A 25416-nucleotide genomic window follows, 5' to 3' on the forward strand; every position below is an offset into this window, starting at 1 on the left:
GGACAAGATTATTTGTTGCTCCCTGATTGACTGGAAATGTTTCTCCTTTGGATTAGCTAAATTCTATAGGGACAAATATACTATTCAGTAATTTACATGTAAATGAGGATGCATAACAGAATTGTTTCCTTCTCACTGCCTACAGTTCTGAGCTATGTCAAAACTATTATGTGAAGATGGGCTTATACATGGCAGCATTTTTAAAGACCATATTTAGGAACTGGGGCAGGTTTAATTTTCCTTGTACACTTAAAATTTTTTCAAGCATAAAAAGAGGTGAACAGGCCGCACCACATACGATGGACCCTGTAAGGCACTAGCACAAATATTTAATGAGATTGGAGGTGACCATGACAAAGCACAACTTTAAAAAGAAGCCATTTAATTTTGGGGATGCTCGGTTATTTAAAGAGATAAACTGGAGCAGCTTGAAATATTTGTGCTGAGTCTGAGTGATTTACACTTAGGGTGTGCTAAAGCAAAGTTTGAAACGAGCAGAAGCTAGAGTCATGGTGACAATTCTTTGTGACAGCAGCAGGGGGTTGGGTAGCTTTCATCCCTATAACTTATTGGCAGTGATTTTTGGATGACTTGTTTTGTTGACCTTTATTTCTGAAGATGGAAACTGCTAACACTTTCCCTTTTCACCAGTCCTGTGGCAAAGCAGGAAGGGAAAAAAAGAAATTTTACCTCAGGGTAGTTTTAGGGTCAACAAGAAAACCTCGAAGCAATGTGGTCAGCAAAAGCCTTTTATGCTTAGCTGCAACAAAAGCCAAGGTCTTTTGTTTTCCTTTTTTTTTTTCCTTTTAAAATAAAATCACCAAAAAAAGTTTTTCCAAAGGTAAACTTCTAAATTTTTAGTTCAGCCCCTCAATAAATAGCCCGACCTCTCTCAAGGGCTCACCCCCCAGTAGTTTTCACTCCTGCCAATCTAGCACTGCTCAGCATTTCTAGTTTCTCAAAAAAGAAAAACATGAGTGTTACCAAGAGGAAATTCAGGAAAGGTTATATCTGCAAGAGGGAGACTCTGAGTGGCTCCAGCCTTGGCCTTGTGGCCCATCCCAAAGCCATGCCACAGGTTGTCCCACTCTGCTCCTGGACTGATAGGAAGTTGTGGTGAGCAGGCACCTCAGGAAGAGCAAAGCAATGGGGACCACCAGCTAACAGCCTATTTGCAAACCACCATCTCCTTAGTCCTGTGCCCATTTCTCTTCCACTTCAGAATAATTGGAAAGTCAGGTTAAATTAAAACCTCATGATTTCCTTGCACTGTTACAGGAAGGGCTCCATTTGGCTTTAGGAGGCAAGAGGAGATGCTGTCATGAGTGTTTATTAACCCTCAAGAGGTTCTTAACAACAATAAGTGATATCTTATTAACCTCATCAGATCCCATGAATAAATTGAGCTCCAGGTAACAGCTCATTAACTAAATCCAATTCTATTGAAGCATATCAATACCCTGTGAAGGGAGATGTTATTCTAACCTCCTAACTAAGAAACACCAAGACACAACAGAGCAATACAAAGCTACAAATAAATACTGCAGGAACGTGCAGAAACTTTTGGTTGTATTGTGCCCTGAAGTCACTTACATAATGTATAGACCTTCTCTAAATAAGGCAATAGCCCAAAATCCCACCCAGCAATCAGCACGAGCATAAAAACATACCATTTTTCAACCCCCTCAGTCTCTGGTCAAGCCAAAAAGAATTAGGACTTAGGTGCAGTCTCCAGGTCTGCTCATGTCTTATTTACACTGAGGTAAGTCTGATGAAATCAGCAGCTGGACCACTTGAATAAAGCTGGTAGGAGACCAGGGCAACCCTGACTGAGTCTTCTGCAGGATACACTGGAGAATTCCAGGACAGTGACTAGGACTTAACCATGGGTTTCTTGGGACAAGCTCCCAGCATCCCTCAGACTTGAACACCCGTCACTCTTCACATCGAGCTGATGGACTGCCTGACCCAGGGCTCCCTTTGTGAAGGGTGTTTGCAGACCACATTTCATATTGCACCACTTTGCAATTAAGAGGTCACTTCACGTGACCTCTGTGGGCTCTCTGTCTCGAGCACTGCAGTGTGAACCCCCTGTGAACCCCCTGTGCTGCCAAGGGCAGCTCCTCAGCAATGATGCCACCACTCCTTGCATGTGCTCTTCTGTGCCAAGGGAACACCAGTGGGTGTAGAAAAGTGTGCAGACATGCATGGGTTCCCTGCAGAGGGTAGGATGTCCCTCCTCTGGCTCAGGCTGTGCACTTGAAGCCACTTTGATGCAGAAGACTTCATAAGCAGATGCCACTCTGAATGGAGTGTGCCACCCATGGCCAGCAAACCTGCTGACCAGTCAGACTGCCCCTGCTGACAGCACTGATGGGCCTGAGCACCATCCATTGAGATGATATGAAATTTCTCCTGTCTCACTAGCTGTATTTAGGGATTAGGGGAAGGAGATGGAAAGTGCAAGCACACTTGGTTTCTCATGGAAACACACATCCATCTGTGCCAGGCAGCCAGGCCCATCTGAAGAGCCAGTTTCAAACGTTTGCTTAGCTCAGTTGCTCTTCTGCAGCCAAGTGTCAGGACACCAGTCATGGGAGTCACCAGCCTGAACAGTGGGATAACCTGCTGCAGCCACTTCTCTTGTGGAAGAGGGCAGAAGCTGCACAGATGCTTTCATGTCAGCTCAGCTGCCACCTGCAGCCACTCCCGTGGGCAAATAGCCCTTGGCTGGGACAGGGGGCAGCAGATGCAATGACACAAAGGCATGGACGTTGTGCATTGTGGTGCCAAACACTTTGAATGGAGTAAACTCTTCAGGTTGAATATTGCTAAAACTGGTCAGGCTAAAATGCTTAAGACGGGGACCCCTGGTGGCCTAGTGGTTAGCATGCAGGACTCTCACCTCTGCGACCCAGGTTCGAATCCCAGCCAGTCCCCCGGGCAGATGGAGCCCGTTGGCCCTGTGAGGCCATCCATCTATGAGAAGGTCACTCTAAACAAACCTACGTCCTGAGGACCTCACTGCCATTGTCCAAGCTTGCTTGGCCCCGGCAGATGAACCTTAGGATTAAAGGGTGGGCTCAGTTCAGCGCAGGCTGTGTCTCACCTAAAAAATCCATTGCGCAGGCTGGAAAGGTAAAAAGACCTTTCCCCAAATCTTCGTTCACGAAGACTGGCCATTATTAAAATGCTTAAGAGTGGCTGGTGACTCTGGTTTCCCTGAGAAACCTTAGGAAGGCCCACTTTGAAATCATTTGCTACAGCTATGGTCTACTTAAGGGTTGAAGTTTGGAAACTTAAAACCAGAGATAGTCAGATCTTCTTCAATGTTTATTCTGCCTTTTAAATCAGAAGTGCTCTTCTGAGCTTTCCCCAAACCAGAATTCAGTGATCTCCCCACTTAGCAGCAATCAGACTGATACTACTGAGCATCACAGAGTGACCTAAACAAATGCATCCTCAAAATCTAATGCTGTAAATCCTGTTTTTTCAGCTCCATCAACCCAGACATTCTGTTTGCATGACTGAATCCACACTTACACCTCAGGAAGCTGCAAGCAGGGCTTAACTCATATTAGAGTGATGCCTTTTCATGGACTAGACTTCTATTTCTTGTTCATGAAAGATACAACAGATAGCCCAAGTGGGTCCTTTTTTCACCACGGGCTCACTCTCATTCAAAATAAATAACAACAGAAGGGTTGGTGGGGTTAATGAGGTAACTGCAACTTCACCCTGCAACATCTTTCTTTTACTTCACCAAACATATCAAGAAAATATAAAAAGAAGCCAGACCTGATAACAAAGAACAAATTTAACTTCAAATTTTACCATGAAAAAGGTGAAAATAATCCAACACAAAGTCCAGAAGCATGTTGATTTACCTCCAGGCACACTGAGGTGCTGGATTTGCCATTTCTTTTTGCCTGTGCCACAGCTGAGGCTGCACATTTGTGCCCAGCGCTTATGATTCCTGCAGTGAATACATCTGTACAGCAATGAGCTTCTTGCCAATTAGCTTTTAACTCCAGCTCACATATTCTGGATAGATTAGATACCAAACCTGTTTTGCAGAAGACACAACATCCTTCACATTGCACTGCTGAATGAGCATCTGTTAATATAATGCCTGGGTGTTATTTCCTAGGTGTCCAGGGAACTGCCAAGTGAGCTCACCCACCTGGGCCATTCAATTTCCAACATCCATTTTTTTTTTTAAAGGCAGGAAGCTGACAAATGAAAATAAATGCCAGCAGAGCTTAAAGCCTCCCTGTCACCTCAGGACCCAATCCCGTAAAATACTGATATTTTCTGTGAAAGGTTGAGTGCTCTCATGCTTTGCTAAGTTTTTTCTGACAGCTGGGACAGCCTCAGCAGCTTGCAGAGCTGCTTTCCTTACAGAGAAAAGGGGGATATCCTCTACTCCTCTACTGAGGTCTTTTGATTTTGGTTCAGATTTTTTTTTTTTTAAATAGAAGCACAAACTTTCTTCCCCAATTCCTTTAATACACAGCAGGCTGGGTTTTTTTTGCACCAAGCTAAATCCAATAAAACTTCTTTATCTACAAAGAGTGTTTCTGCTGCTCAGCTGCCTAGAGATTTGTCTCAGGACTGGTCGTCCTTGTCCACAGAGAATAAAAGTGGGATTACCAAAGTCCTAAATGAACTAAGGTGTGAACATCCAAAAAAGCAGCAACAGCCTCAAAACTGTCAACATAATAGATAATTCTCACACCAACCAGTTTTCCCACGCACAGCACGGCCCCTCCTCTCATGTATGGTGTGAGAGTCTATTTGCAGGACTACAGGGAATGCCCAGATAGGTGAGGAAAAAAAAATCAGTCCTAAGCTTGAAAGAAAAGAAGCTGCTTGGCTCTAAAGAAAAAAGCTACTTCCCAATTTACTGATAATCTGACACCACAGCTGGGATCCATCTCACTCACCTTTCTCTTTAGGAGATACCTTGCCTAATACATGTTATAATCACATTTGCTTTTCTTTCCCCACCAATGTAACCTGTTTTTGGCACCTTGTTACTCTGAGTGGGCTTTATCTCACCTGACTTAAGGCATGTGGCTAAAGTGAACAGAAAGAGGCACTTCCAGGGAGAGAGATTATTCTGACCCATTATTGTTCACTAAAATGGAATAAATCTTGCACATACTGACTATGGTAGAGACCTCCACTGCTTTAAAGACTGTTTAAAGAGTGATGAGCTTCAATGTGGACTACATAAAAAGAGATAAATTCCCACCATCTCAAACTAGCAACCTGTCCAAATTACTCTGCCTGCGTAGTAGCTATTTCCAAAAAAACCATCTGATGGTTTTCCAAGTGAATTTGTTCTTGGGTCTCCTAATGGTACCAGTCTTTATGATTGTGTTCAAAGTTTTATTAAATGCTTCCCAGCAGTAGTGCTTTGTAACAAGGATTCTGGCAAACTCCAAAAGGCCTGAAGTCTGTTGATCATCTGCTCATATTTCCTGGGTTTTATTTGAGCTGGATGCTAAACCCTTCTGGGAACAACCTTTGGACTGTAGAAAAAACCCTCCACAACTGGCCCGACAGATGACCAGAGGTCAGATGCAAACAGAGAGCAACCAGTGAGAGAAAATGCAGTCTCAAGATGGTAAGACTCACACTCGATCATTTGAAAAACATAATTTTCTATCCACCAGAAAATGTCAGCTATTCAAAAGTCAAAAGAAACCAATTTTAAAAGTGTCCCTTCAAGCAAAGAAAATTCATGTCAAGCCCAAGATTTAGGTATTTGCTTCCAGCCAGCTCTGAAGAGAAAGTCTCACCAGAAGGTATGAACCTCTCTGATGGGGCACTAGACACACATTACTGTGTGAGTGAGCCCCTTGTCTTCCCACCCTGCCTGGAATGGTGGGCCTGGGTTTCTCCCTGTAGACTCCATATTGTATAAATAAATTACAGCAAACTCCAACAGCATTTAGAAGGAAACAAGAGCGCAAATCATATACAAAAGTTATAAAGTACTCACCAGGTCGCCTGTCCCAGGCTTTTCCATAATAACTGGGGGGAGCAGTAACCCTGCAGGAGAAGTAGGGTCTGGGTTGAGTGCCCCGATGCCTCCTCCTATCAGGGAAACCACACCATTGCAATCCACTGAGCTGTTCCTTTTGCCCGTCTGGGTGTAGTTGGGAGTAGTAGGGTGAGAACTATGGCTCACTTGACTTTGCACGCTTGGACGTCTCCCAGATCTTGGAATTAAGAGAGAGCCCCGGTGGCTTTCATTTTCCCCAGCGATGCTGATCTCATCATCGGCAAAATCTGTTTCGGAGCAAGTGTCTCTGCCACGGAGTCGGAAGCTGAAAACGCTTCCGTGGCTGGTTCTGCGCTTCACCAAGTTTGCACTGGGACCATAACTAATGCCAAGGAGAGTCTGGAAACCCCCAGAAAGGAGAAAGGGGAAAGAGAAACAACATTTTGCAACATGTTTTCAGGAGCGAGGAAGTTCTGGGGAGAGCAGCAAGTCCCATTTTAAATCAAACGCTTCAGAGAAAGACTTAATTACACATGTTCAGCCTCCACAAAGTTAAGAGGTTGAACAGTCATTCCTAACCATCAGGTATTTCTCTAATACTTGACAGTTAAAGAGGTACTGAAATAGGAAGGGTCAAGGTGGCATTCAGCTCATGGAGTGATACTTCCTTTGCATCTACTCCCCCCAAAATGATAAGTGCCAAAGGACCCAGGAAGGCAGCACAAGGAGTGGAAGACAGGAGCAGGGAAGGGGATCCAGCTCCAATCTACTGCATTATTACACATCTTCATAACAGCTAGGGAAGGAACAGTGCAGTGGGAGAAGAAGAGATAAAGAAATAGGGCAGGAAATGAACTGCAGGGAAAATGAGAAGAAGAGGGAAGAAGAAGAATCAGAATACGACGAAAGAAGGTGATAAAAGAAAAAAAAAACTAAACAAACCAAGAGCAAGAAGAGGGATATGGTTTATTAGTTTGTAAAATGATTATCTCAATGCACATGGCTGCTTAAGGGATAGGTAACCTCAGTACACAGCAGTCTCCCTCACTCAAATATCAGCCTTGATGATCCACTCTGACGTCAGTTAGTGAGACTGCAGCTCTGCCAGAGCACCAGCAAGATGTAGCCAAGGACTAAACACACCTAAAATCTGGCAGAGTAAAAAGGATGTTCAGAAAATGCGTAAGAAATTCAAGTCTATCCCCTTCCCGCTTACTGAAGAGGAAATTATTTGAGGAAGACAATTTAGGCAGAATATATTTTTGATTTTATGGTCTGTACAGAATTTTCAGCTTCTTCAGAACTTTCCCATGAGCCAAGTACATATGAAGAAAGGTCAGATCACCACAGCACCCAGAAACCAGACAAACCAAACGAAGCCTGATTTAATTTTGTGCTGTAGCTTACACCACTGAGTTACATAACGATGCTATTTAATGACACTGGTACAAGTAGGAGTACAAAACCCAGGCCCCTTCTAACTAAAAACAAACCCTTTTGACTGCTACTAAATTTTAACTGGTCAAAAATCCATGCCTGGGTTTCGATGGCACAGTCGTTGAGACTGATTTCTGATGGCAACACACTTCCAGCTGCTCAGATAGCATCTGAATGATGACTCAGCCTTATTCCCTCCAACCATGCCAGACACAGCCTTGCAGAGAAGATTTTACTATAAGCTTTGAAATGTGTCTCCCATGCTTCTCATGCATATGACATCCAGGGGGGAAAAGTGAAAACAGGAAATATTAATCTAAGAAATAAAACTGGCAATGCACAGCTCCAATCCATGGTCATTCTGGCACGTGGTGTCTTGAAACCCCACCCAGAATGAAGCTAAAAGTGCAGTCCCAGCTTTGACAAATGCGTAATTTGTTACGCGACCCTCTCGACCAATGAGACAGTAACAGAAAATATTAGATTAAAAAATGCATGTCATTAACAGAAATCCAGCTCTGGGAAAATTTTGTGAGCTGGGGAGTCATTAATTGGTCACATTTACTTACATCACTCACATGTTTTCTATGAGCTTTTTATGGCTGCCAAGTATTCCTAAATTCACTGACAAAAAAATTATAAAAAGACTTAGCCCATTACATGGCTATTCAAAAAACAAAACAAACTCATTTAAACTTTGCCCTCAGTCAAACAAAGACAAATTATCTGGAGCTATTTATGATCATTTGATACATACAGCATGTGCAGATTCATATTCATGCATGTCAGGAACATTTACATAAAACCCTATTTAACAACAATCTCACTGTTTTTCTTCCCTGCAATAGAAAGTAGAAACAAGTGCCACAAAGTTTTGACTTGAAGGCAACTAGCAAAAGAATATAAAAATGTTAATAACGTCCTTGTACAGCATTTAAAAAGCCCTCAGAGACAACTTTCCTCTTTTTCTCCTCCTCTCTTTTCTTTTGAAGCTTTGCAAGTTTCTTCTAAGAATTTTTCATCTCTAGTAGGGATAGGATAAATATAATCAGATGAATGAAATTAAAGTGAGAAAATAAACCAGACTGTGGGCAATATTGAAGCCAAAAGAAAAAAAAAAAGAAAAAAAAGTGAAAAAAAAGGTTTGGAAAAATGTTTAATGGGTATTTTTAATTAATTTTGAAAATAAAGTGGCAATACATATCCTTCCACTGTTCTAACACAGCCTATCTGTAGTATTTGCTGTGTTAATATCAGTCATGATATTAAATATCTGATTCTTCTGAAAGTTTCAGCTTTAACTACCTGTTCAGAGCCTGGCCTGCCCAGGAAAGTGTGGAACAAATGATGTTTCAGACCATGGCTTACCATCCTCCTCTGACCATCATCGTAATCACACTTGGGATTCCTTTGGTCTTCCACATACTCATCTGCCCCCAAAGATTTCTTTTTCTTTCGCTTATTTCTTCTTTCTTTCCCACTTCTGGGTGACATTTCCAATGAACTAAGTGACATTGAATCAATTCCTTTAGCAGCGAGCGCCTAAATCAGAAGATGGCAGAAGGTATAGAAATTATTATTTAAGAATTTCAGTGAGAAATTACTACTTACACTCCTCAGCAATTACTTTTTATTTTAAATTTTCAGGTTGTATAGGAGATATGTTAAAAGTTCCAGGAGATCATTAGTCATAAAACTATCTCACATGGCTGGAACCATTCTTTACCTGTTTCTTACCTCTTACATTTAGCCACTGGAAAATAAACAACAAATGAGACAGGTTCCTAGTACAAATGCACACATGCAGGTCTGCCCCCCGGATCCTGTGGTGGAGCATTAGGAATGGATGCACAAAATAATGTTGGTTATGTAGAGCTCACACATGAGACCCTTTGACACTCCATGAAGGGACAGTCTGTGTGCAGGTTTACAATGTGCACACATCTCTGGAGTAACATTTCTGATGCCAGGCAAAAAAAACCCCTCAAGCTGGGGAACCTCTGATTAAAGTCCCCCTGGGACTTCTGCCCCTTGAAGTGGGAGGGCTGGGCGGGAGGGAAAAATCCAAGCTGGGATTTTTTCCCCCGCTATCACAGAGGGACGCTTGGAACAGCAGGCAATTCGGCTGGCACGTTTCTGCAAACACTTATCCCGAGCAGCAGCACAGGCAGCTGCGATCAGAGATGCGAAGAGAAAACCGTGGGCTTAACCGGAGATAAGGTGGACTTTGCTTCGCCGTGTGCTCCCGGGCTGTGCCGGCTGCCTGGCGGGATCGCTGCAAGAGGAGGGCGATAACACACCCACCGCTACAAACCCCGCAGAAGCCGAGTGCGAGAGCCTGAGCGCACAAAGACACAGCCTTGGGAGCAAAGGAGCATCCCGGAGGAAGGATCGATAAGAGCAGGGAGGAAGCCAGAGCTCACACCAACGCGCTGGGTCCCCATATCGGGTGCAGGCGGGAGGAGCGGGGGGGGGGGAGGGGGGACGGAACGACTCTGAGCACAGAGCACCGGGTCAGGTTTGGAGGTGCTGGAGAAATCAGTGGTAGCCACATCAGTGGCCTGGAGACAAGCCCGTTTGCAAAGCCCCCAGCTGAAATGCCCAAAGAGAGTGAATTATTAAAAAAAGCCTCTTCAAGTTGCCCAGAACAGGAGGAACGGATGAATCCTCAGTGCTATTGTCTGTAAGCCACTAGAATCAAACAGGCAATCATCTCTCCGCTGCAAAATACTCCCTTCCTCCCACAGGCATCAGTCCAAGGAAAGTGAAGGCACTTAACAGCCGTGTAAAGAATCAATCATGTATTTCAAGGAGTAGAGGTAGCTCTATCAAGCTGAGAGCACAACAAAACTTAATTCCTGTGGGAAATATCTTTCATAAGCAAGGCTGCTTAGAGCAGAGAGGAGGAGGGTTCAGACATTGGTCTAGGCTGGTTTTTTGGGGTTTTTTTTTTGAGTCAATTTAATTGCTATGCTGAAGTGCTTTCTCTTCATAAAGATTCAGCAAGTCTTTTGGTGTTAAGCTCAGATTTAGGAATGTGTTAAACCAATTGTATAAATTGACTGATAGTCCCCAAGCAGGTCTATCAATTATATTTCTAGTCTCTTTATACTGTACAGTGTAAAAGCTGGTCTAAAGAGTTTTGGTTTTCCTTTCTGATTGCTGTCATATTTTGTCGATCTAGAAAATATTGCAGGTTGTGCTACTAAGCATGCTGTACTCATACTGCAAAATAAGCTAATTTTCTGTTTCTTAGTATTTTCTTACCTATTGCTTAGGTGGAATTGCTTCTGCGCTGTGCACCTCTCTCAGGTATTGGAAAAAGGATTCAGACTTATTCCTCAGGGAATGGAGGATCATAGAATCATAGTTCTGTTTGGGTTGGAAGGGACCTTAGAGATCATCTTGTTCAACACCCTGCCAGAGGCAGAGACACCTTCCACTAGACCAGTTTACTCAGTGCTCCATCCAGCCTGGCCTTGAGGATGTCCCCATGTCCTGCCTATCCACCCTTTCTGGTTGGGTTGCTGTGGTTGGACCATGTCCTGTCCCTCAGGCACTACAAGCAATAACCCACTGTAACAGCTCAAGGAGCAGGGAAGGTGTGTGGGACCAACACATCTGGCAAGGACATATAATGTCTGAAGGATGGGGGGAAAGCTTAGTTCACACGAGCCCAAGACATGGGGATTATGCAAGAGATAGTTCTTGAGGTAAGAACTTAGTGGTGCAGTGAGAAAGTCAAAACCAAGATCTCAATCAAGGTTTGGAGAACAAGACTAAAACTGAGCAGCTTTGACTAGGGTGAGACATCTGAGAAGGACCCCCGAAAGCTTCATGGTGCAGCCACCCAATTCACTTTCCTAAGCCTCTTCTTCAAATTGTCTAACTTGAGATGTCAAGAGCTGATTTACAGATTTACTAGACTTCATTAGTGAACACGGTAGGTCCAAATCACTCTACTCCTAAATTTCCTTTCCATAAAATGAGGAATATATTGCAGGAGTATTACAAATAAAAGCGAGTATTTTTGAAGCACATGGAGTCTGAGCAGTGACAAGAGGCACTGAAAAATCTCTGAGGATGTTAGTCACTTCCTCTTCGAAGCAGGCTTTGACTGCCTAAGTCGGGAAGTCTGCTCGAGGTGGCCTAAGGCAACAGAACAAATGATGAGAAAGCAAAGAGCTGCTCTTGAGTCATGCACTGTCCACCCTTTGTACTGAGCAGGGCACAGGAAAAATGGGAAATGGTTGGCTGAAGAAAAGGCTATATTATAAACCATATAAACAAATGGGAACAATTTAGGTTTTCAGGAGCAACTTTTTTTTTGCCACATTCTGACTTTCGGGGCTTAATGTTCCTTTTTTTGTGTACATATAGGCTTAACTGAAATCAAAGCCTTCAAAAGGAAATTCTTAAATATCTTTAATTATAGTTGGGGCTACCAAAGTTGACTGTTATGAGGAAGAGCTCAGCTGGAGTCAAAACACATGAAAATTTGTATAAAATAAGTACGAGTTGGAGCTCAGTTTGCTCCCTTAGGTTATGGCAGAGAGTTATTCTGTTCAAAGTGCCTGTACATGGACTAAATTGCATTTACCTATTACTTAAACTATCAAAGAGGATATTTAAAAGGACTTAAATGATGCATAAGCCTCTAGTAGCACTTTGTCAAGAGAGAATTGCATTTTCTATTTTCTTTCTGAGGATTTAAATGGGCTTTGGATTAGGCCCTGAAACCATATGTACTCAAAAGAAAATTATGTATATTAGTTTATATTGTGTATCAGGGTTTTATTTCTCTGTGCTACAGTGCTACGTGTTATTTCAGACTAATTTTCTTATTGTCTTCTGGTTCACAGCACCTAAAATGTTCTCTTCCGCTGTTTAATAAGGGCTTTCTACCCTACACAAACCACATGAAAATTAAGTAGTGTTATTAAGGCTATAAGGCTACATCCACCATTTGGCCTCCCTGGCTTGTTTAAACTTACGACATAACACTAAATCCATACCCTCTGCATAATTTTCAAAGCTGAATCTCAAGCTTTGCCTGTTTACTTTTTCAGGAATTAAATTGTAGGTAGTTCAAAGAGGTTATCCTACATCTTTATTTTCATTGTCAAACAATTGGCAGGTTGAATGAGTCAGGAAATCAAGTTGTGCTAAAGTGGTGGTGGAAGAAGGTTCATCAGGTGCTATGGCTGAGCTACCAAAATAGCTGGTTTATGCTCAAATGCCCATGTAGTTTCACCATCATGAAAACATCTTACATGCCACCCAATATAAATTTTTCTGCCGGCATATATAGTATAGTTAAATCAGTACAACTCTGGATATGTAAACCTTTAATGGCCTCAGTCTTAACAGGGAGAACTTTCATTTTTCTTTCATAAAAACAGTAATAACTCTGCCCAGCACAATAAACATTAAGCTGCTTTCAGGTAAACTCTTACTTCGGTTATCAGATAAATGTAAAATAAAGAGAATGTGAATCTCAAGTTACCATCTGTTCAAGTTACCCAAGGCTAATCATGTCACATAGTTCACTGACCTCCTGCTCTTTCTTTAACATCTCCATGGCTTCCCGAAACTTTCTTTCCTTCTCTTCTGTTTCAGCAATAGTGGCTTGGTTCTGCTCTTCATATGCCATGGCCACAACAGCCAGAATCAGGTTGACCAGATAAAATGAACCCAGAAAGATGACCAGCATAAAAAAAAGCATGTAGATCTTCCCAGCAGATCTGAGAGTCTGTAAGCACAGAAGTAAAATCATTAATCACTTGTTTACAATGCTTTTTAAAAGAAAAAAATACTTTCTTAAAAGAAAAAACATTAGTTTTTTAATACATTTTTTAAAAACTCTTAGATTTACAACATAATTGAATCTAGCCTTTGTTAATAGCTCAAGCAGAAACCCTTTGATGAGAAATGACAACCACATCCAAGGAAATAATCTTCTCACTGATAAATATTTATATCTTGGTCAAAAATTATGTGCCTTGCAGTGAATTAATTTCTAAAAGAAGAAAGCTTCCCTCCTTTACCAAATATCTCTGCTGGTTTTCTTTTAGAATAGATAATCTTACAATCAGTTGCAGTGAAAAATTCCCACACGCAGCTCAATCTGTGTTTGTCCAGTGCTTAGAAACTATCCAAGTGGGATTCATGTTGTATCCCTTCAGATGCCTACATTCTGGGTCCTTTGCAGCTAGTGGGAGAAAAACATATTTTTAGGGTGCAACTCATCTGAACATTATTTAGACATCTTCCTCAGGATAGGAGGAACCAAACCTTGGGCTCCATTGATTGTATTCCCTGGTTCTTCACCATACTTATTGGGATAACTGGAGTTTAGGGGAACAGGCCAAGCTTATATGTAACAGACATGTAACAGATATATCCCATGGTCAGTGACTTGATATTACAGATAGAAAACACTGTTTGATATTACAAGGTCAAATAATAAAAGGGAGAGATGTTCATCCTTATTTGCCCTGACAGTTTCTGTCTCCCAGAGTCGTACACGCAGCTCTGTGTCAAGTGAATACGGTTGTTTAAAGAATCTTCATTTTAATTGTTTTACATTTCCCTGAAGTGAAATTCTATTACTGGCTGTATGTGAAGCTGAAGTCCCCAAAATCTTCAACGATGTCTACCTCAGTACCTTCAGAGTAGTTCTGTCAGCACTGTCTCTTGATTTCCTTATGATCGTTTTCCAGTTTGGGCGATTTTGAGATGTGGCAGTAAATCTTCAGTGGCATCATGGACAGAGTATGTAATTCCGTGCCATACTATGATATTTAGTTCTTCAGAGTTTGCATACATTCCAGGAAATGTGTGCTAAAATGAGCATATACTCGCAGGCCACCTTGCAACGTGAGTGTAGGTTGTCTCTGACCCCATTTGTGCCTCTGTCTCTCCATGTGAAGAGCTTGCAGCAGAGAGAACTGACGTGTACCAGGTAGTCTTGCCATTTGCTGGATTTGTGTTCATTACCGTGCCTTGAAAAACCAGTTATGCCAAGCACACAGGTGCTTCTCTAGCCCTTTTTTGAGCTGGACTCAAAAGATTAGTTTGTGTTACACCATCCATCAAAAAAATCATCAAGTGGTGACATGGTGATCTTTCTCAAGGGGTGAACTTCACTTAGACTCAAGTGAATTAGTCGTTCAAAGTGTCTTTCTCTCAGTACCACTTTTCCCCAACTTCCCCAAACATGCAGTCTGATGTCTTTTGATATCATCACTCTTAAGAAAATAAATTAATTGTAACAATTGAAGGTCGTTCTCCAGAACACACACAGAGAGCACAGTTTACTTAATAACCAGCAATTCTATCTTGTCTTTAATTATTAGATATGTCACCATAAAAGATGGCATGTTTATTTATAATTTTTAACAGTAATAAAATAATTACATACCTGTTGGTAAAGACGCTCCCAACAATCTTGAGTCATAAGACGGAACAAAGAGAGAAAGGCCCAGCCAAAAGTGTCAAAGCTTGTGTAACCATGGTCAGGATTTTCCCCAGCCTTCAGACATATATACCCCTCAGGGCACGAGCTGCAAAACATGAAATACCATCTATGAAATACATCTTAGATGGCTTCAACATGGAGAAACTGATTTCCAGGGAAATGTACAGAATGCTCTTGGTTAAGAGCACAGATCACAGGTGGTAAATTCCTTCACTGAATAAAAACACAGGAAACAGGTGGATGCTACTTCTCAATACCAAAGATCTTTGCAACCTTATTTTTCCTTTGAAAGGATAAACTGTAACCATAGCATAAGCTGCAATGACAAATGAGCACCTAGCACTTCACATATTTGGAATTGAATGGAATTAGGTACCTAAGCAGGAGTTAAGTGTTTAACTATGGTTTCTCTTGGCACTTATTTCTAATTAAGAATCATATACTTGGTGTCTCCTGTTAGAGTTGCAGGTAATACTGTGATGGTGAACCTGCTTTTCTGGTTATGAAGTCTGACAGAGGCTGGAAACACCAGCGTGTGCTATCTGAGCACCTTCCCGATGGCTGACTGTGTCTGACCTTACACTCACCCTCCTGCAAGGATTAAATCTTTAATCTAAGAAACCCAGCCCTTTTGTTCCACTCACCGCCACAGTCTGGGGTCATGACATTTTTTCTATTTCTGCCAGCAAAAAGCTTTCCTTGTGTGTCTTGCAGATTACTGTATTAAATTGCATGAAGATAGCATGAATTTCACTGGCTCTCATTAACCTTGGAGGCTCTTTACAAGTAATTTTCTAGCCCCATATGCCAGAAGAGATAAAGACTGCTCTCAGTGATGCTGTGTAAGTACTGAACTGCATCATCAAGTGAAACACGAGGTAGAAGAGATCTCAGGTCGATGTGCCATCCTCTCCCCCACAACCACGCAATACAATTAGTCAATAACCCCACACCTCTTGCATATAACAAGCTGCTCTCCAAACACAAAATATGACCCATCAGAAACTGAAGACATGGAGCAATATGCAAAGGATTACTTCTGTATCCTAAGAAGTGATTATTGGATCAAGGGTGTTGCCAGTGTACTGGAGCCCTGTGGTATTTGGGAATTCGTTAGGTGGGCAGCATCTAATTATCTGGAGAAGCAGATCTCAGCAGAACGTACAGTATGTTCTCCTTATCCTTCAGCTAGAGATGAACCTGGTACAATTTGGTGAAAATTCCAGCTGACACAAATAGGGATGGCTGGAACAAGACGGATTTTGAAAGCTCTTTGTCAGAGACCAGAGACATTGAGAGGCACCAAATTCCAGGCAGCGTCATGAGACGAAAGCAATACCCTCTGTCCTGGCATGTGGTGAGCTTGGTGTTCTTCCTGTTGGATGGGGGAATCAAGGTTTTCTAAACTGCCTTCATGTAGGGTAATTATGGTAATATCCAACCATCTTATACATGTCACCAGTCATGTAGAGTGTGTCCAACGTGTACAGCTTTTAGCTTTATTTTCTCCTGGCAAAACCTCCTAGAGCTTCTCAATCACTGGTATTTTTTACCAAAGCAGAATATTGCCACAATTTTAAATGCAAAGCAGCAACACAAATAATACAAAGTAATTTTTAAAATGCCACCAAAAAAAAAAAAGATCCCTGAGAAAGCAAAGTGTGTCTCAGTGTGAAAATCAGTGTTCTTTTTCTTTAAAAAATACAAATTTGATCCTGATATAATTTAAAATTTTTACAGCCCAGGATAGCAACCTTGTATTACATGTCGAGATGAGAATACATTGCTATAGATTCTGAAGTTACACAAATCTATGGTGTCTGCCACAAATATTAGACATTCAACAACACTTTAATAATCTGAATTTAGCATCAGTAGTCAAGCACAAATTTTAAAGTAAATTTGCTTTGAACACTGATAAAAGGAGTGCTGAAGTACTGCAAAATGTGTGCAGATCCTTGTTTACAGTAGTTTTCAGAATAAGCAATAAAAAATGAACAGCTGATGTTTAGTGAATTAAATGTAACACACAAGTGAGAGAATAATAAGTGATTCTGTCACCTTAGGTAGAGCCAAGTTAGCTTATCTCAGTTGAGAATTTAGATAATAACAGTTGTATCTCACAAAGAAAGAAAAAGAGAGTCAATTCTAATTTTTTCCCTGCCAGTCTGGAAGTGCCTCCTTCTAGATCTTTCCTACGTTGACTACCTATTGTTTCCCAATAAAAGCCACATTTGAATAAAAATTACAGTAACAGTACTGAGTTAGAAGATAATAAAATGCAGAAATGTCAGCTTTTTCTCCATAAAATATGCAGATGCACACTGAATCTCTCTTGTACACCCATGTCCTTTTTTGAGGCAGCCTTTTCAATAAATCTCCTCTCTCCCAAAGGCAGCATCTGCTGTCACTCTCTGCTGTAGACACATGAGATTTCTGCCTCTGATCTGCTGCTGCAAACAGCCTTCATTGCCCATGACGTGCTGCTCACACTGTTCAAGAGCTCTGGGAAATGGATTCTCTGGGCTCTCAAGAAGGAAACCCTTCCCGCTTGTTTGCGCTAAGACATCGTGTCTATACAGGACATGAAAATTTTTGTAAGGCTCATTCTCTTTGCCATGAGAAAAGGACTCACAGACTGTGCTTGCCTGGAAGCTCAGTGATCATGTCCAGAGGTGGACAGCCCTTTCCTTAGTCTCTCACAAAAGGCCAATCCCAAGTGGCTCCACTGAACTGGTCTCATCACTCATATTTTAATGTTATTATTAATGGCTAAAACATCTGAATACAGCCGTGAGAAACTTGATGGTGGTTACTTTACTGGTGAACCTAAACCTAAGCAGGGCAGTCATTTGGAAATCAAGCTTCATCTAGCATAAGTTGCCTAAAACCTTAGGCAAAATGGAAATTTTGCCATTAATATTAATGAGAGAGAGAATTTCTTCTAAAAATTCTTCACCATTTTGAACAGCAAAGTCTGAAGGAAGGTGGATATTATGAACATTGCAGTTGTATTTTCACAGGAATCTCTTGGCGCAGATTAGAGGCTACAAAGTCACTCTTAGGTTCAATGCCAGTGTTGCTTTTTAGGGAAACTGTTTTGATGCAGAAGAACATTCAAGCAACTGCTCAAAGCATTTTAGCACAACTGTTTGTAAAGCCCTAGGACATGGAGATGCAATCCTTCTGACTGTGAAAGTGAACAATGGTGGCTCAGATTAATATTTTCTGCTTATGATACAATTAGCATTTTTTCTTTCTGTCTTTACATGTCTTAAAAAACTTTTCCACTCCCAGCAGGTTGCTGATGTGCAAAGATCTGTCTGACTCCACAGCGAGTGTACACATGTCATGGTTTAACCCCAGATGGCGACTAAGCCCCACACAGCTGCTCACTCAACCCTGCCTCAGTGGGATGGGGGAGAGAATTGGAAGAGTAACAGTGAGAAATCTCGTGGGTTGACATAAAGACAGTTTAATAGGACAGAAAAGGAACAAAATAATAAAGGTGGGAATAATAACAATGAGAATAATAGAATAATTAGAATATACAAGTGATGCATAATCACCTTTTGCTGATCAAAGCCCAGCCAATTCCCAAGCAGTGCCCCCCTGGCCAGCTTTCCCCACAGTTTATATACTGAGCACGACTTCCTATGGTATGGAATATCCCTTTGCCCAGTTGGGGTCAGGTGTCCTGGATGTGTCCCCTCCCAGCTTCTTGTGCCCCCCCCACCTCCTTGCTGGCAGAGCATGAGAAGCTGAAAAGTCTTTCACTTAGTAGAAACACCATTTAGCAACAACTGAAAACATCAGTGTGTTATCAACATCATTCTCATCCTAAATCCAAAACACAGCACTGTACCAGCTACTAGGAAGAAAATTAACTCTATCCCAGCTGAAACCAGGACAAAATGCTTCTCTAATATTATGTTCAGTTTTAAGAGCATTCAAACGAGCTGCTGCAGCACAAAAAGCATGAACCCCAGCTCAAAAATGCTGTTGACGTTAGTTTACATCCTTCTTACGGCAACTGGGCACTTGAGACAGAATATCCCAGTTGTCAACTCCTCATTCTTGCTCACCCTCTTTTGTAGCCAACAGAAGCGATAACCCACAGGGTATGGGAATGTGTTAAAAACACTGAGAGGAAAACAAAATACTGCTTCCCAGAAAAACACTACAGAAATTGAGGTGTAAGACTCTCACGTGAGAATATTATTCTGTAACTGACACCATTTCCTCTGAGGATTTTTTTAAGGAGTCTTAAGATTTTACTGAACTATCTTAGATGTAGAATATTAAGCCTATGCCTTTGGATTTTTTAGCAAACTCTTTAGTTTCTTTTACCTCAGGGAAGCATTTCAGAGGATTGTACTCTCCTCTGATGCACAGGGATGGGCAGCAACAACAAGCTACATAAATATACCATCCTCCACAGGAGCGTCACAGGATGCTATTCAATTGATCACAATAAAATTAGTGTCATTGATTCAGAAAAGTTAAAAGCAGCAGCCTACCTACCTATCCATCAGGCTGTAATCACCATTGTAAGCTGGCATTGGTACAGGAAATTAAAGGACATAAGAAACAGCTTTGGTTTAAATAACACAGGCTGGGAATGGCAGAGGGTTGTAGCTGGGGGGCATAATTACAAAATGCTTTGTCTCAAGAGTTTAATCTAGGCAAGCCAAGGAACCTGCTGATCCTGGCTGTAGTGGCCAACAGGGTTAGGCAATAAAAGAAGATTCATAAAGCAACTGTGCACCGGATTGTAACATTCAAATCCTGAAAACACAGGGAGTGTTGTCAATGTGCTACCAGGAGTCAGCATCAAACGGCTGCTCATGTCAGTGACGACCTGTGTGAGGGGAAGGCTGCACTTCCCTTGGGTTTCAGTTACAAAGGGACACCACAGCTTGCTACACCAAACTGTTAACTAAAGAAGCAGTAATGGGAGATAAAGCACATACCACAGACACAGCAAAAAGTAGGAAAAAACAAACCTGTGATTTGGTAAGGCCCCCTTAATGTTCACGCTTAGGTCACAGACTAAGAATGCAGAAATCAAGCTGAAAAATTTACAGCTGATGTCTTTGATACATGGCTAATTCCAGGGGAATGGACGTGATGGTTGGAAATGGAAACCCCATGATGAGGTTTCAAAGCTCAGCAGGCTTTGAAGGACAAACAATGCCCGTGGCCTCCATGATGTGCACAGTAGGGTCTTCCTCAACCTGCCTCTTCCTGCTAAAGTCCTCAGGCCACAAAAGACAGGCTTAAATTTCCCTTAGGCCACAGACTTGATTATTTTTCTCTGCACTTTCCATGTTTTCTCCCTTCCCTTGGCTTTGAGGGAGGAAAGCAGCAGCCAAACAAGGAATGCATACTGTGCAGTGGCTGTGGGGAACAGACAAATATCTTTGGACTGGGATTTGCTTCTACCTGACAAGATGAAACTACCCACTCTGAAACAGGACAATATTTACAGAAATGAATGTTGTAAGATGAACTGAGAATGTAGGGGAAAGGGGCCAAAAGGCAGCAGCACCCCAGCCAAAGCCATTGCTGTCAGCGGGTGCTTGGTGTGCCTGAAAGTCACAGGTTGCTCTCCTTCCCCTACTCTTTCTTTTGTATTAAAGACTAATCATGGTTAGAGAATTTGACTTAAAATTCCCCACTAATTACCATCTAAAAGCCAAAATCTGACTTGCAGTGGCATGGATAGGTTTTGACTAGGTGCCCCCAGCAGCTCTCACTCCAAGCATCTAAGAGGTCAGAGAGAATTTGAAGGGCATTTTTAAAAGCAAGGGAAGGGGTGCCAATTGTCTGGAATGACAGAAGTGCAAGAAATTTCAACTAAGTGCTGCAGGGGGAAAAAAAAAGAGATGACGAAGAAGAGAAGAAAAACTCAAAATAAAAAGCAACATCAACCAGGAGTTGAAACTGGAGGACAAAAGGGAGGGAGGTGCCTGTGAGCAGGCTTGCTCACAGGCTCAGAGCACCCACTGACCTGTGCATGCTGCTGACTTGCGTCCAGGAAAAGTTTCAGCCTCCCCCACTGGCTACTTGCTCATGCAGATGGAAAACCAGTGGTTCCTGCCTGCGACATCAGCCCCCTCCATGCAGGCACGCAGGCAGGGAGAGGAAGAACTCCCTCTGCTGCAATGTGGCTTTTTTAGACCTCATGCTGCAGCAAGGCAAACAAGCTCTCATTTCTTCTGACTCAATCCAGTGGCCAGACACCGGATCTTCTGTGTAACCCATCAAACAAAATGTAGGGCAATAATTTATCATCATAAACATAATAGTAGATTACTGCTTAATGAAGACTGTAGCCTCTAGTAAGTCTGCTTCTCTCATGTGGCTGATGAGCTTATTACAGCTTTGACTAAGAGGTAATATTACCCCTTCTTAAGAATTGAGTGGATTTGGATTTAATCCCTACTGCGGCTGTTTGTCCAGAGACATGATCTTTCAAATACACCACTGATCCCTAAGAGTGGGGGAGTGTTATTGTTGTCCCTAAACCTGTATAATACCTCAAGTTATGTTCGTGGCCCCTGCAGCACCTTTGAGGTGTCATAATTGCTTTCTGTTTGTTTACACACTCAAGTGAGAGGCTTTCTCACCATGGGCAAAACTTCTTCATTCTGCTTCTGCTGTAACCAACACAGAGTAGATGGAAAAGTTTGTGTGATTTACATCAGGATCTAGTTAAATTCATTTAAGGTGTGCTGTATAGCCTGAAGGTTTGAAATAAATTCACTGATGTTGCTTGATAATCTGGAGTGAAATTATGTTTTTAGCTCTAGCGGTTACACACTAAATTCTTTCCAAAATACCCTTGCTTTGGTGACATTTGAAGAGGACGCATTTGGAAATGGTGTTCCCCTTCTCACTCAAGCAACCTTTACAGCCTCTCCCATCTGTCAGCCAGCTGTACCCCAATCAGACTGGATTTGGTGAGGGTTGTGAACACCCCAGTCCCACCAGGAGCACGCCAAAACTCCCAATATCCCGTTTCCTGTGATGGATCCACTCATGCAGCAAGGTAAACACTGGCAGACCTTCCTGATAAAGTTGGCTAGTCCCAAGGTAACTTGCAACCAGACGTTTCTCCTGACCTTACCCATTCTTGTTGCTCCCCAGGAGTGTATACATGCAACTAAGATACCTGAGCACCCTCTTCACCCCACTCGGAAATACCAAACTTCCAAGCCAAGGGAGCTCTTCTCACCCTACTTGTCCAGTATCCAACAACACATGCCTGAATCTGGGGTCTTCTTATATTAAGAAAAGAAGTAATAACAACAACAGTAATAATAATACAGATTTAAGTTCAGGCAACTCAGAGCTGCAAGGCTCCTGATTGCCAGCAGCAGGATAACAGAATCAACTGGGTGCACTATTCCCTGGTGCATCTCCCCAGTTTCCAGAGCAGTTGGGGATGGGTTGCTGGATGTTGTTTGACATGTTCTGGTGCATATACCATATTCTTCCAGTCTCTCTGCCTGCCAAGGTCTGGGTGAGAGCTGCAGTAGCAGTGGTGGAATTATTTGGTAGCAATGCTGCTCCTCAGTACATAGCATGTTTCTCCTCTACCCTTGAGGGGTGTGATAAGCCTTTGAAAGGGACTTTAAATCACTGCATGGAGATGTATAAAGGCAAAGGAATGTTACTACAGCTCAGAGAGGTAAAAGTGCTGCATCACTGTGCGAGTATGCTGACAGTGAGGTGACGTGGAGAACCTACCACAAAAACACTGCTTTTGGTGCTCATGGAGACTAAGAAAACAGGCATCTGATGCAGTTTTATGTGCTGGTATTAATTACCTCAGTAAAACGCCACAACACAAAAGAAAACAATCTTTTTTTCTGATAGTATCTTAGAAAGAGTTAGGACTGACACAAAAACTTTGAGGAGCACTACACCACATGGTCATTCCTTCATCCCTTATATGTGATAAACTCAGTGACAGAATTTACCAAATGACAGAGAATCTTGCCCCACAGTGTACATTATTTTAATGTATCCTGTTAAGAAAAATCAAGGTCATAGTGAGAATAAAGGTAGCTAAAGTTTCTATAGCAACAGTTACTAGGATGCAGTTGCCAAAGGTGCTTTCTTGTTGTTCCTGAAGTAGCTTTACTGCCTGCTTTTCCTTCCTGTTCACTAGTCTTTTTGGTAATATCAGTACAGACACAATGCAAATGTGCTTTCTTTGTCAGCATGATCTTGTAGACTATTCCTGCCCATGAGCTGAATACACAGGACATACCATGTGTAAGGGAAAAAAAAAATATTAAGCAGTCTGACCTTGAGATCCAAAGGGGACATAACAGATTTACAACATGGACACTTTTCTGAAAATCCAGCTCCATGTTGTAGTTGCAAGTGAAAAGAGCGAAAAGAACAAATTTAAGTTTCTCTTCTGTGTCTGCTTCTTTACTTTGTACATTGACAGCATCTTGTCTCTTTCTCACAATGGACAAATTTCCTTGCTGTTTCTATTGCTCAACCCAACCTTCAGGCAGAAGGGGAAATAAAAACAGCAGCCTAAGCACAGCAGAAAAACGTCCCTGCGAAATTACAACAGGATAAAAGTGGAAATGCTTTAGAGCTGAAATGTATCTTCCTTTCTCACAGACTCATAATTCCAAGCTGCTGCAGCCCCCACAAGTCTTTACTCTGCAGGGAAGCAGTGGACTCTGCAGTACTGGTTATCTCATCAAAGTGAATGATTACTAGTTAGGAAGGACAAGTCATAATTGCAAGGGCAACACGACCAGGTAGGTGCAGCCTGACACAGATCAGTTCCCACAGCCCACCCACTGGGGATCTGGTTTGGTGATGGCAACAGGGTGATGCTTGGTAGAGGAACTGCTGAAACTTTGTCGGATCTGAAGGTGGGACCACCTTCTGTCCTTCTGAGAGCCCTTGGAGGCTCCCTCACTTCGCCCATGCCCCATTGCCCTGGGCCAGGCACTGTGCCGGGCTTTGTCCTTGCTACAGGTTCCTGAGCACACTCTAAAGCATCACCTTTCCTTTCCCAGGCCTTCCCTTTGGCACTATCACCATGAATACTCATCTGTGAATATGTGGCAATTGCACACAGCAGGGCAGTGGCAAAAGGCCACTGGAAAAGGCCCATATGCCTGATTAGAGGCAGTGTGTGGTGGTGCCACAGCTGTCACCTGCTGTTCTGTAGCCTTTGCAAATCATGGTCAACTTGATGCTAAAACGGGATTTCACTAAGGATAGAGCAGTTTCCACCTTCTGCTCCTGGCTAAGATCTTCCAAATATTTGATCATTGTACCGGCTCTTTACTGGACCTTCCTTGGAGCTAAAACAAGGTGTTTAAAATTGGATAAGCTATATACCGGGAATTAAATTGAAAAGCAAATTTACAGAGTTGTAATCCCTTTGAAAATCAGACTATCTGAGCTTTCTCCATTTATTTTAAGCGAAGCAAATAAAAGAAGTTGAAACTGCAAAGAGAAACACCTTGGGTATATCCCAGTGCAATCACATCCAAGAGAACAACCAAATTTAACATCAAAACACACCTAGAAACATGAACAATTCCGCAAATACACTACATTTTTTAATTCTTTTTCTGCTAAGAGAGCATTGCTGTTAGCACTGCTTCCAGTGTCTGACCAATCTGCGACACACATCTCAGAGCAGAGGATTTTTCCATTAATGTAGTTCTCTGAACGTACTTGTGAAACACCAAGCACATGTCAGCAGCATTCACTTTGAGCCAAACAACACCTTTGATCACAATCATTTGATTTTCTCTTTTCTCCAAACATCACTTCTTATTTCCATTGTACACTGTTCCTTCTAAGTGCTAAGGAAATTCTTACAGTACATCAAGGGGGAAAATGCAGCTGGACAAACAAAATGAAAAGCAACACAAAAGTTCTATTTGATTAAATAAAAAAAATCAAAATTCACGAATCAAGAAGAATGTTTCTGATGGGAAACCCCGCAGGCAGATTAGCCTTTGTGTACCTGAGAAAAATGCCATCTCCCAAACATTCCTACCATGTCTTTGCAGCATGGTTTTTAAAGTAAAAAAAACTTCTTGAGGTTGGTTGAGCATTTATAAAAATGTAAATAAATGCTTTTTTCTTGCATCTGCCAGATCAAGTACTAGAGACGTGTTTTCTGCTGCTGAGTGACATATATCTATTCAAATCCCTTCTGAACTAGAATCAATATTAGCTGGATCCATTACCTCCTGCTTTATTGGCAGCTTGGGTGCTTGTTCAGAAAACAGTCCTTCCTAGTAATGTAATAAAGCCCCCACCTTGGAGATAATTAGGTTGTCTGTGATATAGAATCCACTGATGATCCTTTCCCTGCTGATTTCGGCTTGCTACTCCAGCTCAGGTTGCAGTCTCCATCACTACATGCTCTTACATTAGACCATCTGAGTCTCATCACCTAATAATTGCCATAGCAGATTCATTTAGG

The 25416-nt window shown here is 42.1% G+C and overlaps 1 protein-coding gene across 10 annotated transcripts in view; it reads right to left on the bottom strand.

Moving 5' to 3' along the window:
- Nucleotides 1-25416, bottom strand: part of SCN5A (sodium voltage-gated channel alpha subunit 5) — a 215789-nt gene that overhangs the window by 107717 nt on the left and 82656 nt on the right. For 9 of the 10 annotated variants that reach the window (XM_027686814.1, XM_027686813.1, XM_027686809.1 and 6 more), the window contains 4 exons: nt 14874-15015; nt 13005-13202; nt 8819-8992; nt 6011-6412 (listed from right to left, as the gene is read on the bottom strand). In XM_027686814.1, the coding sequence (XP_027542615.1) occupies nt 6011-6412; nt 8819-8992; nt 13005-13202; nt 14874-15015 (916 nt within the window). The remainder of the gene's footprint in view (nt 1-6010; nt 6413-8818; nt 8993-13004; nt 13203-14873; nt 15016-25416) is intronic. The other variant, XM_027686815.1, reaches the window with a different exon arrangement.

Source organism: Neopelma chrysocephalum, unplaced genomic scaffold (assembly GCF_003984885.1).
Source record: "Neopelma chrysocephalum unplaced genomic scaffold, ASM398488v2 Primary Assembly neopelma1_72, whole genome shotgun sequence".
Lineage (NCBI taxonomy): Eukaryota > Metazoa > Chordata > Aves > Passeriformes > Pipridae > Neopelma > Neopelma chrysocephalum.